The 19056-nt window shown below is 38.5% G+C and overlaps 1 protein-coding gene across 5 annotated transcripts in view; it reads right to left on the reverse strand.

Moving 5' to 3' along the window:
- Ca-alpha1D (Ca[2+]-channel protein alpha[[1]] subunit D) overlaps positions 1 to 19056 on the reverse strand; it is a 1588055-nt gene that overhangs the window by 1006892 nt on the left and 562107 nt on the right. For all 5 annotated transcript variants that reach the window (XM_083117527.1, XM_083117525.1, XM_083117526.1 and 2 more), the window contains exon 15: positions 2458 to 2578. In XM_083117527.1, the coding sequence (XP_082973653.1) occupies positions 2458 to 2578 (121 nt within the window). The remainder of the gene's footprint in view (positions 1 to 2457; positions 2579 to 19056) is intronic.

A 19056-nucleotide genomic window follows, 5' to 3' on the forward strand; every position in this document is an offset into this window, starting at 1 on the left:
TGTCCAACGATGATTTCCTCAAATTATATGAAGCATTTACAGCATACAAAAGAGTCACAATTGGGAATACTGACATGTATTACTCACCAGATGAATTCAAAGCACAGAGACCCATGTTTGTCATCAACACCTCAAAAAGAAAACAAGTTGTGGTTAATGACAGGACAAACATTAAAATTATCTGTGAATTCCATGATACACTCCCTGATGACACCATATGTAGTGTTATTTTTATAGGTGAAAAATCATATGTTTATGATGTAAGAAATGAGAGAGTCACAGAGCAATTCTAGAAAACCTCTGCATATTACATTGTTTTAGTACTAGATAAACAAGTTAGGCCTGGTCCTAAATTAAAATATTCAGAATATTCCAGGTCAACATATTAAAATAATAGTACAAAAATATTTTAAACAAGTATTTAAAATTATATTACAGTGTACTACTGTATAATCAAAAAACTCTTAAGAGCATCTTGACTTAGTTTTAAGTGTAGTCAAAATAATATCGAGAAAGCCATATTTTTAACAAACTTATAGACAACAATTTAGCAGATTCAGGTTTATGCACATCAATCTGAGGGGATCATACTTTCTCGGAAACTTTTTTTACAAAAATCATAAATTATACACAATAACAATTAGATTTTATAAACATTTTGCCTTCATTTTAAATATTTCTATTCAATCAAAATACCTCATACTTTCTCGGAAGTTTTTTTTACAAAAATCGTAGGTTATTCACAGTAGCAATAAGATTTTATAAACATTTTGCCTTAGTTTTAAGTATTTCTATTCAGTCAAAATACCTCATACTTTCTCGTCCCAGTATTATAGTAAATTACACTACTAAAATTGAATAATGAAAATATACTCGTTTAGCATTTTTTGTATAATTTCCTCCTTAACTTATTGGAAGACAAGGATTATATTAGGATAATACGGCTTTGAGGGACTGGAAGAACGTATTTACGAGGGGTCCGGACCCCTCGAAAGACTTACCAAGTACTAAAATTATGTAATTAAAATATTTGCATTTGTTGCATAATCGATGGTTATTAACTTCCTCTGAAATTTTTTTAATCAGAAACTTACTTTTCTCCAACTACATGTGACATCATTTTTGTTATTCGATAAATATTCAATTATTCATCTATTTGACATAAATTTAATTGCCAGAGCACTTGTTTTTATATAAGTTATTCCGATCTTAACTAAAGATAAGCTACGTAATGAATATATGCTGTTATATCTCTATTTTTATAGCTACTCACGGATAGGATCGATCCTATTTCCTAGCATTTTTCGTAGCATAACCAATCAGAAGCGACCTCTAGGTCATGAGTGTAGCTGTAATGGCGGTCGCGCGAGATGTAAACAATGTATCAATTCACATTTTTTAAAGCCGATAACTATTCAGCCGAGAGGAATAGCGTTTCATACAAAACAATAATAGGTACAAAACTATGGCGTTTCAAAAATATAGACTTTACATCATTCACTGTGCACGTATGGAAGAATATTTTAGTTGTTTCAATTGTAAACACCCTGCACTCAGCATAGATGGTGTAACTCGACGTGTCTGTCGTGCTGTATATGTTATTCATTGTAATCGCAAAAGCGTGCCGAAATTTCACATGAAATGCTTCCGTGCAAAGTACCATCTGCTATAAGAATTTTGGAAGCATTTACGTAGCATTTATGCTAGCAAAAATGTTAAAGGAAATGCTTTCGTCTAAAGCGGGCTTAAGTCACTCCAAAAGCGCGGAGAAAGGTGAGCAGCCCTCTTCCTTCTAAAGCGGATCAAGTGTGCCGCGTTACCGAGCCTCGTGAAGGATGAAGCCGCTGTATGTTTGCAGCCAATACGACGGAAATAGGGGAATTGAAAAGTCTGCAGATGTAAATATGTTGTAGTAGATAAATTCCATTCCGAGGTGTATAAAGCCATTAAAAAACATGAACGTAAGTTATCAATATTGTTTTTTAAAAAAACCAATGCAAGCGGCGCTTGCCCCACTTTCTCTTACCGCACGCTTCTCCAGATTGCTAGTTATACTACTTTTTATGTGTGTTTACCACATTCTAAATATCCCCCAAACATGTTTCACTGTAGCGAAGAATTACATTTCCTCCTCTTCCATTTATATCGCATCAGGATCAATATCCAGATAATTGGAATCTTTGAGATTATTATAGAATGGATGGAACATTGCAGGAATTAATGGTAACAATGCAAGTAGTGGCTATCGAGTACGAAAGCTCAGAGGAGAGTAAGCCTCCGAAAGGAAATTCACTTGCTACATTCTATCCCGGGAATACCTGGAACAAGCAAACGAAAACAAGTCTCTGGTCTAATAGTGAGTCGAGAGCGGTCCACCAATGAACGTGTGAAAGGGGAAATGAGACACACATTACATACACCTAAGGTCATACATATACAGATATCTGTAAAGGATACAGTTACCACATATGAAAAGAATGATGAAGTACACGCAAGCTAAAACTCCAATGGATGACACTCCTCCATAAGCTTGAATTCCATCGTACATAACAGCATTCCAATCTTCACCTGTCAAGATCTGTAGATAGAAGACATTTACATGTTAAAGTGAGAATTAGTCAACACAAATCACAATGACGTTACATGATAAAATCCTTGAAATTATTAATTATATTAGATAGATTACAAAATACGATTCTAAATAAGTAATTACACTAATATATCAACTTAGTATTACAAAAAGTAATACGTGCCTTGTGTTTTTTTATTACAAATTTAATTTATCTATTAACGAATGCATGGCAATATTTTCCAACTATGTGAGGTGATGTGAACACCAAGGGAATCAAAGGTGGATTTAGGAATGTCATTAACAAAACTATCGTCATCTAAAATACAGGGTTATTAAAAAAGAGATCCCTGTTCTTGTGATTTTATTGTAGGAAATTTATGGAACATATCGTCATTGTACGGGAGGCCGTTGTTTCGGCACTTCGCCATAGAGCGTGAAATTAAATATGGCGGCCTCTGGACAGTAGAAGGCATTCTATGTCGTGCAATTCCACGAAAAAAGCACGATACGACCGTAGGACTACTTTGGAGGACATATTTGGTGACAAAGATTGCGGTATAATTGTACGCTTGGGCATGTTCATTTTTTAATATTTATACTTATGAAAATAATCAATATCTGCACACCGCCAGTAAAAGAATTAACAAAAACATTTAAAAAACCTTTAGAACCAACTATCCTTACAGTAGTAAGACCCCCCCGTCTGTTCCACCTAAACCGGAAATGAGATAAGATAAGAGCGGAAATGAGATAAGATAAGGGGTAGGCGTTTGTGTGAGTTAATGAGTGTGTTTGGAGCCGACAGGAAGTGATAAGATAAGAGGTGGCGAGCCGACAGGAAGTGATAAGATAAGAGGTGGGCGTTAAGTGTTTTTCTTGGAAGTGTGGAGATAAAGGGGAACAGGAGGAAACTTGTTCGTGGAATGAAAGTTTTTAAATGTGTCTGGTTTTTTGATTTGTAATGGGTGTTACCGTAACGTCACCTGTGTTTGAATCTGGAGTTGAGTTGTTGTTAATGAGTGATTGATATGGGTTTCCGGTTGTTGATGGGTGGCTATTTTTGGGGGGCGTTTCCCGTTTGAGACCGTTGATGAGTCTGAGATTCCTGGAAATGGGTGTAACGGTTTTCTGTCTGAATAGAACATGCCCGAACATGTTTTGGGCGTAGGTTTGGATGAATTTGCGATTTCTGGGTGGTGTAACGGTTCTGTGTGAACATGCCCGAACATGTTTTGAACGTAGCCTTGTAGTTTGAAGTCTGTTTAACGGAAATAGTGACGTAGGAGGGAAAAAGGTATAAATAGAAAGGAAAGAGGATCTTAGTATCATGTGAGGATGGATGTAAGCGGTACACGTCTGTCTGATAATGGTGTGAATTTCTACGAGATCAGCTACGAAGAGTTCTGGGAAGTTGTTCGGTCTTGCGGCGATCTGGACAGCGATCGAACGGCCCTGGATCGGTTGCTGAGTTATTTCCCGTTTATGTATGTAGCGATACCTGAATCTCCCTGGTGTGGATGTCACGTGGTCAACGGCTCAGGAAAAAGACTTCACCGTCGCTGCGAGACTTTGAAGGAGATAGAAGAGAGGAAAAGAAGAAGTGACGAGAGAACAGGATTTCCGAGTCAAGGGTGTATCTGCGAACTACGTCGCAGGAAGGAAGAGTTGGGCGAAGCTTTGAAGAAGAGAGTGAAAGAGTGGCTTTCTTTGCTGGCAGACAGAAATTCCGTGTGGTGTTCTGGCTGTGATCGTCCATTGTTACTTAACTTAGAAGGTCATCCTTGTTTCCCTGTGGTTCCTCCCGAAGGTTTCGATTTTCGCAGACGGCTGTTCCCCGACGATCCTGAGGATATTCTGGCTGAACCTTTATCGCCGATACCGAGGACCCCGTCACCTACAGTATCTGATTTTGAGAATATTCTGGCTGAACCTTCATACCCGATACCTACAGTATCATACGAGTTTTCTTTGTTCGACATATGAGAGTGTATACTTACCATACTCGTCTGATAGCAGGCGGTCCTTTTACCACCGATTATATGTCGGTGAATGCGAGATACAAGACTTACAGAAAGTGGCCAATAGGATTACGTCAGACTGCTGAAGAATTAGTCACTGCAGGTTTTTATTATTCAGGATTCGGTGATAGGGTAATATGCTTCCATTGTGGGTACGGAGCGTGTGATTGGACATCCGAAGATTGCCCGATTCTAGAACATTACCGGGCAATACCAGACTGTAGTTACATACAGAGTGTTGCAGCGTTACACAGTGATTCAAAAAGTTGCAAATATCGCGACAGTGTGGAAACTACTGAAAAAACATCCGATAATCAGAGTGTGGATTCTGTGCTACTCTGTAAAATATGTTTTGAAAACGCTTGCAGTGTGGTAATTCTTCCGTGTCGACATTTTGTAGCCTGTGGTCTCTGTGCCTCTCAATTGGACAAGTGTGCCGTATGCCGGGGCAGCATTGATGATACATTGACAGTGTTCACCTGTTGAACAAAATGGATGCCTGTTTTTTGGACATTCAAGGTTTTCGAGGAGTCGAAGGAGAATTTGTGTGTAAAGAAGTAGGAATTTTAAAATTTCCTTTCGACAGTGCATTTGACTGTTTAGTGAAACCTCCATATGGTTTACACTTGTTGAGTGAAAAGTATCGCCGAGTGAATTACTGGCTCCGTACCAACAAACATGGTCTTGATTGGAATGATGGATGGCTACCGTACGAGAAATTAGAAGATCTTCTGTATTTAGTGCTTATGAATCAGCAAGTTTATGTTAAAGGTACGGAGAAAATGGAATGGGTGAAAACATTAGTGGGGAAAAAAGGTGAGGGTAAGATGACTGTATGCAATATCGAAGAACTTGAATGTCCAAAGTTAAGCAGTGTCAAAAACAGTTCAGAAAGTTTAAAATGTAAAGAACATGGTAAAGGTGAAAAAACCTGTGCAGTTGAAAATGTCTGGAAAATGTACACTTTTTATTGTAATAAATAAAAGAAATGTTCAAAATATACAAATGTTTTATTTATAATTGATAGTATGGATATAGAATAACACAAATGTTTTATTTACAATTGATGATATAGAAAGTTTACAATACCTGAAGGGTTATATTACAATACATAAAATAACAAAGACTGAATTACAATACATAAAAATAACAATGGTTCATTTACAATATGGAATAGATTTACAATGGATACTTTACAGCATCAGATACATAACGTAAGTTATTTACAATATCAATGTGTGTCCAAGATTGTTCTCAAGATATATTTCAATCATCAGTTCGTTGTACCAAAGTACATAAAAATAGTTCAATACATCGGGTACTTCTTTTTTTTCTGAAACCATATTCTTTTTTATACAATATACAAAAGCCTCAATTTCGGGTTGTAATTTATGATAACGCTCGTTCATTAATTTTTGCAGAGGTCTGAAAAGATTACACATAAATAAATGTAGTTCAGAGGCTGTGAAAATAAAAGCATCCGGTAAATGATGTTGATACATCGAGATGCAACGTTTCCCGAAAAAATTTACACCACTAACGGTGATATCTCCAGTAACCAAATAATTGAATCGTCGACCAGTGTCGACGTAATTCAGTAAGTCAGATTTTGAAGCACACAGTTCTCTAATCTGTTTAGAATGGATGCGTACGGGTGATCTCCCCTGTTGCGAAAACTCCCACACCAAATTGAAAGGGGATTCCTTTTCGAATCCTATGGCTACGTACTTGTTTTTTTCCTTGTTCAGAAAATATGTGTTTGCAAGATAGAGATCTAAACATGCATCTACGTCATGTAGTTTAGGACACTCGATTTTGTCTGTGGAAAAACCAATTTCCCTACGTCTCTTTATGAAATCACAGTCCGTAGTCACATCCATTCCTTCGTCAGCCGCCTCGTTCTTGATAGTAACGGTTTCTAATTTAACGGGTTGCACACGTTTTCGAGGTTTACGTTTGGAAACATCATCCTGATTAGTCATGCGCGTCACAAGTTTGTCGTGTTTCTCCATTATAGAAACAGCAGGAGGTTCCATGATGTGTTCACTAGAACTGTCTCGATGGCACTGAGAGAAAGATACGCAGCACACATTTTAAATAGATTTCTTCATGACACGAGCCTGGATTGTGTGGATAGAACAACACGTTTGTTCCCCTCTGGGACACTTGGAATGTGGTAAACATTTGAAGATCTGACGAAAACGGTGCAGGATATATCCATCTTTACTGATACCTGGTGGAAATGTCTGGATGAAATCCTTGGTTGTAACGTGACGTGCTTTGTAATAAGCATACACGCAACAGTAATGACCGCATGTTGTGGCCAATATCCCCTGTAAGGGAATGCTGTTGTAAGTCCAGACCGAGGAATGACTGTTCAGGAAAGTTACGAATTCTTGATAGAAAGGATGAAATCCGTATGAATCGAAATACTCGGCCACATTGTTTTTGTCGAAATAGAAGGCCACCCAGTGTGTACCCCGGGAGTCGGACTTGTCAGTGTTTGCGATGACCAAGGCCGGCTTAGGAAACGTCCGAGGTAAAAGATCTCTCGGGTAAACACCGTAAAAAATGTTTCTGGTGGAACAGTTTCGAGATAGAATCTGTCTGATCTGCGACGTGTTCATGCTGCTTATGTTTTCAATAATGTATAATAATGTGTCTGTCTTTGGTCATTTCTATGCTTCCTGGGCTGTTGTCAAATAGTTCGGGAAACAATTGTATGTTCACAGGTTTTGAAGTTGTCACTTTCGAAGAAACACTACTATGCTTAATAGTACGGGTTATCACTTTGGTGGGTTTTTCCATCACAAGCAGTATAATGTTTACATAAGAGCTATTTCGGTAACACTGGGAGTCAGAAACACAGGCACACATATTTATGGAAAATTCGGTCTCACTGATGGAGGATGACACTTCTATCTTTAGGTATATCTACTGCAGATTCAAATTCAGCATACAAAAGGCATGTTATATTTTCCGACAGCTGAGGAGAAAACTGCATCTCGGCTCCGATGATGCCTTGTTCCTGGAGACTGGTGTGCGTGTCGTTTCCTGAAGAGTCTGGTGTTATGTCGTAAATCAGGAAAAAGAATCCGTTCTCGAACATTTTCCGTGTGATCTGGTGTCCGTAATTGGCGTGGTGAATGCCTGTACCGGAAAATAGAGTTTGATAGGCACGTGTTATCAATCCGCTGTTTCCTCCTGTGGTGATTTGTAAAGGTTCGGAAGGTACGAGTTCTCCATTTTTCACAAGATGGAAAGAAGATAGGTTAAAACTTCTAAAGTCGAACGGATTTTTCTTACTGTCTCCGAGAAAGCTGGCTGTGGATACCATAGCAAAAAGAACAACATTCGGAAAAGGACCTTGAAAAGCATTATCGATCGAAATCTGCTGCGTTCCGGCGACGTAAGAATAAGCTTTGATGACGCTTCTGGTGAACGGATAATGAGCAGGAGCGTAAGTGAGTGCTCTGTCTATGGCCAAACTGGTGGTAGGAGTAGGAATGATGTGATTTATTTCGAGAACAGCTTTTAAAATTTTTATTCTTACTGTAGGTGATGTCTGGTCTCCCCAGATGTAAAAAGCGTCACGTGATCTAGCTAGATCTATGCGTACTTCAACACCGTTGAGCAGGTATTTAGACTGGTGGAAGAAATCTATGTGAAGTTTTCCCATAAGGTCGACCACGGCTGTCACTTCCGTAGGATTTCCGATCGTCGAAACATACTGGAAGAATTTTTTCCTTGTGGTGAAACCTGTGTTGTCGGCAGTGATTTGATCTTGATGTTCAGGTGTGTCCAAATACCACAGGGCATTCGTGAGATGCGTGTTTGCGGCATCGCTTCCGTAGTTGATAGCTGCTTCGAAGATCGCTTTATATGCGTAATTGTTATCGGCGGTTGTTACAGCAATGCCGTTGAGAGTCACTGTACATTGGGAAAAGAGTGAATGGAGAAGATAATTCACGACCCCGCAGTTTTTTGTGAGGGCATTTTCTGTTTCGGAAGCACTCATGGGACTTCCATCCTGTTTAACCATTTGCGTTTGCAGACGGAGATAGGCAGATGAAAGATCGAGAAAATCAGTTCCTGCCGCCGGTATGACAAACTGAATTATATTCTGATTATCGATGGAAGCGATAGGTTTGTAGGTGGCTGTGTATGTTTTTTCCACATTTTGCTGAATAGGTTTTTTCCGGAAGAGGTCGAACTGCGAGATCATGCACATGTTATCCTCCATCATTATCCAAAAATATCTTTCCCTGAGACCTTCTGTTTGATTTTTCTTTTACGTGTTCTCCTAGATTTTGCAGATGTTTTCCTTCGTTTTTTGGATGCTTGTTTTTTACGGATCGTAGATGTTCTAATACGGGTGGCTGAACGTTTTAACATCAACTGAGCAATTCTTGTTGCAGGTTTGGTTCTTATACCGGAACCTACCAGAGAGTCGATTTTCCGTTGTGCTTTACTTTGAAGATTTTGACCTGCTTCACGTACCCGTTGACGAACAATAGTTTTCGGAGTTTGTTGGGTTGTTGCAATGTCGGTGATAATGTTAGCTCCTGTTTTTAAAGCTTCTCTTCCGATCGTCTTTGCACCGCTCCAGAGTAGAGGTTTCACCATTCTAAACAGTCCTGCGAAAAGTGACCCCAATCCTCTCCCTTTTTGATTTCTAGTTGAACGGTAGATGGGTCCAATTCCTCCACGGATTTGGTTACTGTAATATTCGGTCTGCGAATTCATGGTGATTCATTCGCTTTTCGACAAAGACTGAGAGAAATAGCTGTCTACTGTTTTTTAAAAGGACTTTGCTTTTCTACGAAAATGTAAAACAGCGATTGTGGGTACGGACCCAGTTCTCAAAGGTAAAAAATTTCCTTTTCTATCGTACAAAGCAATTTCTATTGTTTCGAAAGAGGCTTTATCCAGAGGAACGTAATGAATCGGGTCGAATGATTGATGGGCTACGGGTACTGTGCAAGACGTATTTGTGTCCGAACACTGTTTTCGGGTAAGACGCAAGAGACGTACCATTTCTCCCCCGACCAATTGTTGTTTCACCAGATCGGAGTAAATAAATATATATGGGTTTTTATCCACAACGCTATTGGACTGTGCGTGCGTAGAATAAATAGATTTCAATATGTCATATCGAAATTTAGCATAGTCATCAGTTTCGTTTATGGGTGTAACGGTATTTGTTGGAGCATCGTCAGGTTCAGGCTTAGGAACCCCTATCACGGATAGATGTTTGTACACAGCCTCTTTGAAGAAAAACCTGAGATGAGTAGGAACAGCTACATTAGCAGGGTCTGTTTTCAGGAAATAAATCAGATCCTCTATCGTATATGTTGTTGCAGGAAAATAAAATGGTTGTTCGTTAATATAGAGTGTGTTATCCGCACAAACAGTAGATCCAAATGTTCCCCATTGCGGTTCCGTCAAAAAGTGCCAGAATTTCTCGAGAACGGATCTCCTTATTTCCAGGTCGTCGGGGAGAGATTCGATGATGGTAGAGACTAGGTCCTCAGCACTTGCATATGTCCGAACAGGAAGAGTTAACATTCCAGAATCAGTTTCCAAAACATTGTCGTATAGAGTTGAATAATGTAGTTCTGCCAATCCGACTTCCCACAATTCTGGAGACAGATCGATCCGTTTAGCAAGTTTTACGGTGAAATGGGTGAGTGTGTTGTCTGGAAAATATTCCTCCGATGCAGATGATAGGAGGTAAACGTAGAAATTTTCGTCCATTCTCGCCGAACACAGAGGACTCACTGGATCGCAGTAACGTTATATTTTGATATAAATATGTTATTTTTCCGACAACTGTTTTACGGAAGATGCCTTGATCCACGAATCGAAACTAGGTGGATATCCGAGCCAACGAACCAGGTATTCCAAATTTTTACCTTTTCCCCGGGTGTTCAAAATCTTATCAATTTTATACTCTTCTTCAGGATCCGAATAAACTTTCTGCAGTTCATGTTTGTAAAATGTACCTTTTACTGGTTCTTCATTTAAGTCGTCTAATATGTATACAGGTACAGGTGTTCGCTGAACAAGAGAATGGATTTTGAAAAGTTCTCGTGACCACGATTGTTCGTATCCTTTCTCGAAATGTCCTTTGACTACAGAAATTCGTACGATATCACCAACATTCAGATCTGAAGATGGTTGCGAGACATGTTTGTCAGGTTTGTTGAGACGTTTCCACACAATGTAAACGTTTGTTTCGTTGACATCTCGAGGGGCCATTCCTATGGAACTGTGGATCGCCGTATTGTAACCTTCGAGAAGTTGCGGTAAAATATCTACATAGCGTCTTGTCTGTTTTGAGGTGAAATATTTCCACATCCGTTCTTTTAATGTTCTGTTGAAACGTTCCACTACACTCGCTTTCACAGGATAATTTGTTGCTGTCGAGAATTGTACATGTTGGTTTTTCAAAAATTTCTGGAATGTAGAATTTGTAAATTCCGTTCCTTGGTCGGTCTGTAGTGTAACAGGTTTCCGTCTGTTTTGTTCGAAAATAGTTTTGAAAGCTTCGGTTACAGAATTGCTTGTTTTATTTTTTAGCGGTAATGCAAAGGCATATTTTGAAAATACATCGATCACTGTCAGAAGATATTTGTATCCGTCGTTATGTTTTTGAATCGATGCCATGTCGTTGAGATCAGCTTCCCAAAGCATGTCTATGTTCCACACATTGTAACGATTTCGAGGGAACCTTTTTCTCGCCGGTTTGTGGAGAGTGTAGGTTTCCTGATGCATCAGCCATTTTTTCACCGTATCGCGGGATATATTTTTATCCCGTACCGCTTTCCACAGACGATCTACAGATGAGAATGAAGCGTGGTGTCGGGGATCGTAATATATTTTGGTGAGAATTTTATCGTGTTTCAACTTAGAGACTCCCATGACCGATCTCTCTGTCTACGGCTTTTTCTCAGAGGAACCAGTTTGTAAGCGTCAGGTGTTCTCAGAAAAGGTGTAGTTTTCCTGGAAACACGGACGGTCACTTTCTTCTTCTTCTTCTTCTGTCGATGAGACGGTCCAGGGCTTTCCGTTGGCGACGATGAGAAGTTCAATGTTTTCGGATCCGGAAGTGTTTTTTCCTGACGTTCGTCTATCAAATGTTGTGCCGTGGATTGGTACTCATCGATGATATTCTGTAACTGATGACGTGTATTACGGGGTAACGTCTCTGCCAGATTCTGAGGAAAATACGTCGATTCTGGTGAAATAGTAGAAGAACCGTCGTTATCTTGAACAATGGGAATCTGTAATGGTTCTTTGGATTTTCGACTCAGCCATAAATACTCGTCCAGTTCTTTTCTGTAAAGACGCCATTTTTGATCGTCCGATATGTTTTTCATTTTTAGGATATCACTCATTTTTTTATCTAAAATTGATAATTTGTGGTGCACAGACGATTCGATATTTCGAATACGTTCTAACTGTTCTGGTGATAGAACAATCATTTTTTTGAAAGCAGATGACATTTTAGTGTGGGAGAAGAGTTCCAAGAAGTCCCGATAACAAGGAACCTAGAAGTAAAGGTAGAAACCCTCCTTTCTGGACGAGAATGTTTCTTCGTTTTTCGATGTTCACTTTGGGTTTTACAAGATTACGTAAAACCTTCTTGTAAGGTGTCAGACGACGTTTTACAGAAGGTTTAAGTTTTACGTTACCTTTTAAAACATTTAGACAGCACTCGCTTATGAAACGAATTGATTTCTTAGGAGCAGTCTTTAGCAAGGATTTACGAACTTTTGTTGGAGAATTTTTCAGCAAGTGTAAAAAAGGTGAGTGTTTCTTCAACGAAATATTATGTTTAGAATGTGAACTGGTACGTCTCTTCCTCGTTCTCTTCATCTCGATGTTTTAGACATTCGTGAGGAAGATATGCTGTCGAATAATCCTTGTTAAAAATATCTGTTTGATAACGTAGAGGATCAGGTGTTGACTGGGAAAGATCAATATACAAATAACTGAAAGGGTGTTTTGTTGCATCTATATATACTTTTTCGAGTTCTTTCATACGGTGAGGATGAAGTTGTCGTGCGAACACGGTGAATTGGTTCATATCTCGTGGATTTTTGAATATGACAAAATGTTTTACGTTTAAAGAGATATCTCTACAATTTTTTCCCTGGTGGAAAAGATTCTGTGTTATGAAGACTACCGAAATATTCTTGTGGTGACTACCTTTTGTGAAAAGATCGGCAACTTTTTCTCCTTGAGCAACCATCATAAGATCATCTAAAATTACAAGGGTGGGTGTTTTACCGTTCCACGATTGCCAATCAACAATTCCTTTATGGTATTCTACATTACCAATATTTTTGGGGGTACTGTTTTCCTGATCGTAACACCATACTATTTTTTTAACAGACCCTTCTACAAGATGAGCAATAGAATCGACAAGGTTTGTCACGAAAGTAGTTTTACCACTCCCTGATGCTCCACAGACCATCATTGTAAAAGGATGAACAAGTTTAGGAAACACCATGTTTTAGAATTTTTACGATAGTGAATTGGAGGAATTCGAAAGACAAATGATAGTTTTTGATTCTGTTACCATAATATATATTTATATAAAAATCACCATTGGCAATATTAGAAAATTATTTGTCTGTACATTTAGTAATACGCAAATGGGTAGAAGATAACACAGTAGTTTCTGACTCTGTTACCATAATATATACATAAATTGACAATATATCTACATAGCATTACTTTTTTTACAAAATGTGAAACATATTTACATACTACATTTCTACAAGAACACATATTTATTACATACAAAACCACAAAATGTTATATTTTAAACATAAAATTATTGACCAATGACAATTTAGAAAATTATCTGTCTATACACATAGTATGTATTATATACAAAAAATATTATATATACAAAACAAAAAATGTTATATTTCACACAACATTGTTCACCATTGTGGATATTACAAAATTATCTGCCTGTACATTTAATAATACCCGAATGGGTAGGAGAGGAAGTCTTCAGAAAACCTACGTTTTAACAACACAGCTTGAAAAATTTTTTGTTCGTTTGTGGTGATTACTCTGAGTTCTTTGGTTCTTCTTATACGAAAAATATTTTTCACCACAACTTCTAATTCTTCACCTTTAATCATACGACACATGGTGTCGAAATTTACTACCTGTGAGGCTCCTACATTCAATGTGATTCCTTTAATTTTACATATATATTCGGGTGCACATTCTGGTTTACATACCTTAAGACTGTAACATTTTGGTCCTGTTGAAACAAATTCCCTACAAACTGCTTCGTTACCAAAAGATTCTAGCTCATCTGTCAGTTCACCGAGTGCATCACCTATTTCAGGATGGTAGATCATATCAGGGGCATCTATATATATGACTGAATCAGTATCACAATAACATACTCTGTCCCCTAATTTCTCCAACAGTTCATACAATTTTAGACGTGCATGACATGTAGTAAAGGCTGCTATAGGAACATTAATTTTCGTGTTTTGTTTGAGAACTTCCTGGATATATTTCCAATGCACTATAACAGTCTCCTGATTCAGATATAGTACACTGTTAATTGTTATGTTAGGATCGGTCATTTTGTCTAGAAAATCTTTTGTTTCTGTAATGATACTTGTTTGGGACAGATTTTCCCGTTGACAGAATTTTCCCCACAAAGAATTTAGACATAGTTTTGCAAGGGTACGTTTTCCAGGGTTTATCTCTATTTTGGATTTATCTAGAAGAATTCCTTCTTTGCTGAAATAGTTTTGTATGTAACGTTCTTTATCTTCTTCAGTGAGGCACCATGCAGGCCACCCACTTGCTTCTTGTTTAATCTTAAGGAAAGTATTTACATATCCTGTAAATAATCCTCCTGTCTTAGATGATGGATCATACTGCACAGTTTCATACTGCCACACTTCCAAAACAGCTAGAACGTTATAACCTAAACTGCATGCTTTTCTAACTTCGGCTATAACCCAAGTTCCATCTAGTGCACGTTCGTCTGGAGAATGTTCACACCTTTCTTCACACTGTGTTTGAAGAGCACATTTTTTACACAAAACGAACATTAATTTCTGGTTAATTTTTGCCGGTAGAACGGGGTGTAGAAGATGTCTTGGAGGTAATATTCTACATTTGATGAGACCTTCCATTTTCAGAATTTCATCTACGACAGGAATATCTTCACCAAGAAATATTTTAGGGTGTCCAACAGGATAACAGCAGTATTTGTTTACATAAGGGTATAGACTGGTGAAATCCCTATAACAGATGGATTCATTTTCCTTTGTTTGGTAATAGGTTCTGACAGTCTCTACTCTACCACCGTAGAGAGCATCTCGAGGGTTTAAGGGTGTGCATTCTACAATAGGATGAGATGAAAGATGCACATTTATAGCAGGATTTTCTTTGAGGAATCTGTTGAAATCACATTCCCACATTACTTCAACATTATACCCTTCAATCCTGAGTGCTGCTAACTTACGACATGTCATCTCATATCGAAATCCTGCAGTATTCAATAAATCTTGTTCATTATCTTCTTTCCCACTCTGTTCATCACCATCTACATCTGTGTATTGGGGGTGTGTATTTCTTCTGACGGGCATACATCGTTGACAACCATGCCAAAAACATCCTAATGCTTCATATACTGTGTTAGTCTCTTCATGATACCCATCTACTTTGTATCGCCCACCTAATACATATTTCTCACGAGTTCGTCCCCCGTGAATAAGAATGATATTTTTCTCCTTCTCAATGTGTGTCAACCATTTTAGAGCAAATTTCGACATTGTATCAGCATGGTGGTATCCTCCTTTTGGAATTATTCCAATCGTGTTGGCAGACATGAATTTGGACCTGTATATCAGAGAACAGACCGAGGCTATGGTGATACATTCTCTAAAGATGTCTATTTTACAGATTTCTATGAAATCCGATCTCAATTTCAAACACCCCTGCCTCAAAACAGTAACATCCTTGATACAATATGCTAAAAGTTCTTTTCTGTTATCAAATATTCTGTTAGTATTTTTCTCTTCGTTGTACCACAATAGAAATGTTTTCTGTTCATCTACATTTTTCATGCGATCATAGCCATATGCTGACGGTGGTGGTATTTCTCCGACATAATTCTTGTTTTGTTCTGTATTCCACAAGTGGGGATAATGTCCCTTCTGGGTAGGTAATCCAAAAATTTTAGAAAACTCTGACAATGCCGAATGAACAAAATTCAGGCTGTCGATAAAATACAAGTTTTCATATCTCATACTCATAATTTTCGTCCCATTGAGAATAACCCTCGGATTCATTTTGGTCTCCAACATTCTTCGTAAAATAAACGTGCAATCGTACCCTCGTGCATTATGTGCACAGATGATGATGTGTGGAAATTTATTCTGTAGTTGCAAATAGGATAGGAATGTGTCAACAGGATCCTCCCAAAATATATGTTGTCTAATTCCGCAAACCTTACACGGTGTAGATAGATCTTCCGAAAGATAACATTTATGACATGCTGTTTGTAACACGATTAAATTAGGTACATGGATGAATGAGTTTTCTTTATCAGTATTAGGAATATCTGTATAACACTCAAAATCGTAAAATATGAAAAGAAATTTAGAACCACCTTTCGGTTTTGGAACACCCATATAACATAAATGGTTTATAGGTTTTACCAGACTACATACTGTACAATATTTCTTCTCACAATTGTGCACTTTTTCACGTCGGTTATTTGTTAGAATTATTCTGTGGCACTTTTCACACTGCTGAATCTCTTTACACACAGTTCCCTTTCTAAAAGTTGTAGACATATGTTTTGTAAAGCATTGACTGTTTTTGAATAAACGATGGCATATTTCACATGTTTTTCTAAAATTACTTTCCTGTATACATGGTGGTATTCCACGACACATTGGACACATTTCTTTACACCTGTGGGTGTGTGGTTTATCAAAGATAAGTTCATTACACCCTACACACACGTCTTTTGCTGCAAATGCACCCACTCTGTTTACAATGACATCAAAATGTTGCCTTGTACTGTCATACAAAAGATATATATGTTTCGATGCGTTCTGTATCTGACCTTCGAATAAAATATCTTTTGGGTCACGAAGATTATTATGGACAATAATTTTGTAATCCACCAGATACTGCTGGAATTTTCGAAGTTCTGGAATTCCTCCTCCGTTAATTCCTAAATTCACTCCTGCTTTACTCATGAGTTCAAATACAGGTTTCTGCAAATTTCTTCCCTTTACATATGATTTATAATTTGGATCATTGTCAGCACAAGCTTTACCAATAACTAAACTCTCTGCTAGACATAGAGGTTGTTTTAAACTCTTCACTGAAACTATACTTTTTTTCTGTGCGACCAATATATGGTTTGGTGCACTGTAAGCACGTAGTCCTCCACCCCCCACAGGAATACTTACATGATCAGCACGTAGAACTAGATGATCAGTAATCAAAAATGTCTTTGCACTTTGGAGTATTCTGCCTACAATATCCCATAACATATCTGCATGTAATTGGTCACTTCTGTGCCATGCTACATAGATGTCATCTACCTTTACATCTGATAAATTAGATATTCTCAAACCAATTTTATCTTCATCTTTAGCATGTCTTTTGATAAAGTTAAGAAGGTTTGTGAGCCCCTCTCGAATCCATTCATGAGGATCAATATTTTCCGAAGGAGGTTCAAAACTAAATTCTATACGATGACCTGTAGATCTAAATCTAGGATACTGCATATCTTTAATATTATGTACAGTAATGTTACCGATAGACTCAGTATTTGGTAAAACATATTTTCTTTTACGAGATTTCCTACCTTTATTTTCTACAACTGTAGGATTTTCTTCTGTTGTTGAGTCTGCCAATAATTCAGCACTGTTTCTTCGAGATGGCCCTGGTTGGTTTGTGCTCCATGATGATCTTGACTGGTCAGTCCTCGACGATAATCCTGGTTGATCCGTCCTCCACGATGGTCCTGGTTCCTCAGTCCCCCATGGCGATCCTGCTTGATCTATCCTCCATGTTGGTCCGGATGAATCAAATCTCCAAGACGGTCCTGAACGAGACTCCGTATCTGGTCTGGATAAAACATTTCCCGAAGTTTGTGGTGATAAAACTAGATTCGATGTTACAGGATTCGATGTCGATGCTGGTACAGTCTGTTCCAAGGATGTCCGTCCTCGTCCGGAAAGTTCTGGTACGGACGTTGTCACTGCTTGTAGTAATCGGTCATACTCGCCAATTAACGAGACACTTTCCCCTAAAATTATTTTTTGGGCGACGTATGCTAACACTTCACGTAACTGTTCGGGTGTCTTGAAATACCCATCCCTGTATAACGCCAGTAATTCGTCAGCGGATAACAGGGAGTCCATGATCGTACGTCGGTGGTATCACGAAGACTGACTCGTGGAGGGCCATCGTGCTTTTATATGTAGACACGGTAGCACTTCCGTTATATTCTTATCGGTTTTAAGCGTTCCACCCCTAATAATTCTTCCGGTCGATTTATAACCTTCCTCGAAATAGCTGACGTTTTTTACGTTATCTGTTAACACAGGATACAATTCTTCGAAATGTTTATCTGGCTTCAACAGATAGATAGGAAACTGTTCACTTACCGGAAACTGTATGATAGCTTAAGAACATGTTTATCATAGACATCCTGTTTCCTGTTAACCAATATCTGCCTCCAACAGATAAATAGGAAACTGTTCACTTACCGGAAACTGTATGATAGCTTAAGAACATGTTTATCATAGACATCCTGTTTCCTGTTAACCACATGTGGTTGTAGTATGACATCAACTTAGGGGTCAAGCGGTCACGTGGTCAAGCGTGGTCAAGTGGTCAAGCGTGGTCAAGTGGTCAAGCGTGGTCAAGTGGTCAAGCGTGGTCAAGCGTGGTCAAGTGGTCAAGCATGGTCAAGTGGTCAAGCGTGGTCAAGTGGTCAAGCGTGGTCAAGTGGTCAAGCGTGGTCAAGTGGTCAAGCGTGGTCAAGTGGCATGGTCAAGTGGTCAAGCGTGGTCAAGTGGTCAAGCATGGTCAAGTGGTCAAGCGTGGTCAAGTGGTCAAGCGTGGTCAAGTGGTCAAGTGGTCAAGCGTGGTCAAGTGGTCAAGCGTGGTCAAGTAGTCAAGCGTGGTCAAGTGGTCAAGCGGTCAAGTGGTAAAGTGATAAAGGGGTAAAGTGGCCAGGTGTTGGTAAAGTAATAGGTAACCACGGGGTCTTAATACTTGTCGGGCTTATCGGTGTGTTATTGTATCAGTTTAATACTACAATCTGTTTTACCATATGTACCAATTAAGCTGATTCTGTAAATTAAATGATTACCTTTCTGTTTGAGTTATATGGTAATCAGTTTATCGATGGTTGAAGTCCGGTTTACCATATGTATTAAGATG

Source organism: Lepisma saccharinum, chromosome 2 (assembly GCF_977018435.1).
Source record: "Lepisma saccharinum chromosome 2, izLepSacc3.1, whole genome shotgun sequence".
NCBI lineage: Eukaryota > Metazoa > Arthropoda > Insecta > Zygentoma > Lepismatidae > Lepisma > Lepisma saccharinum.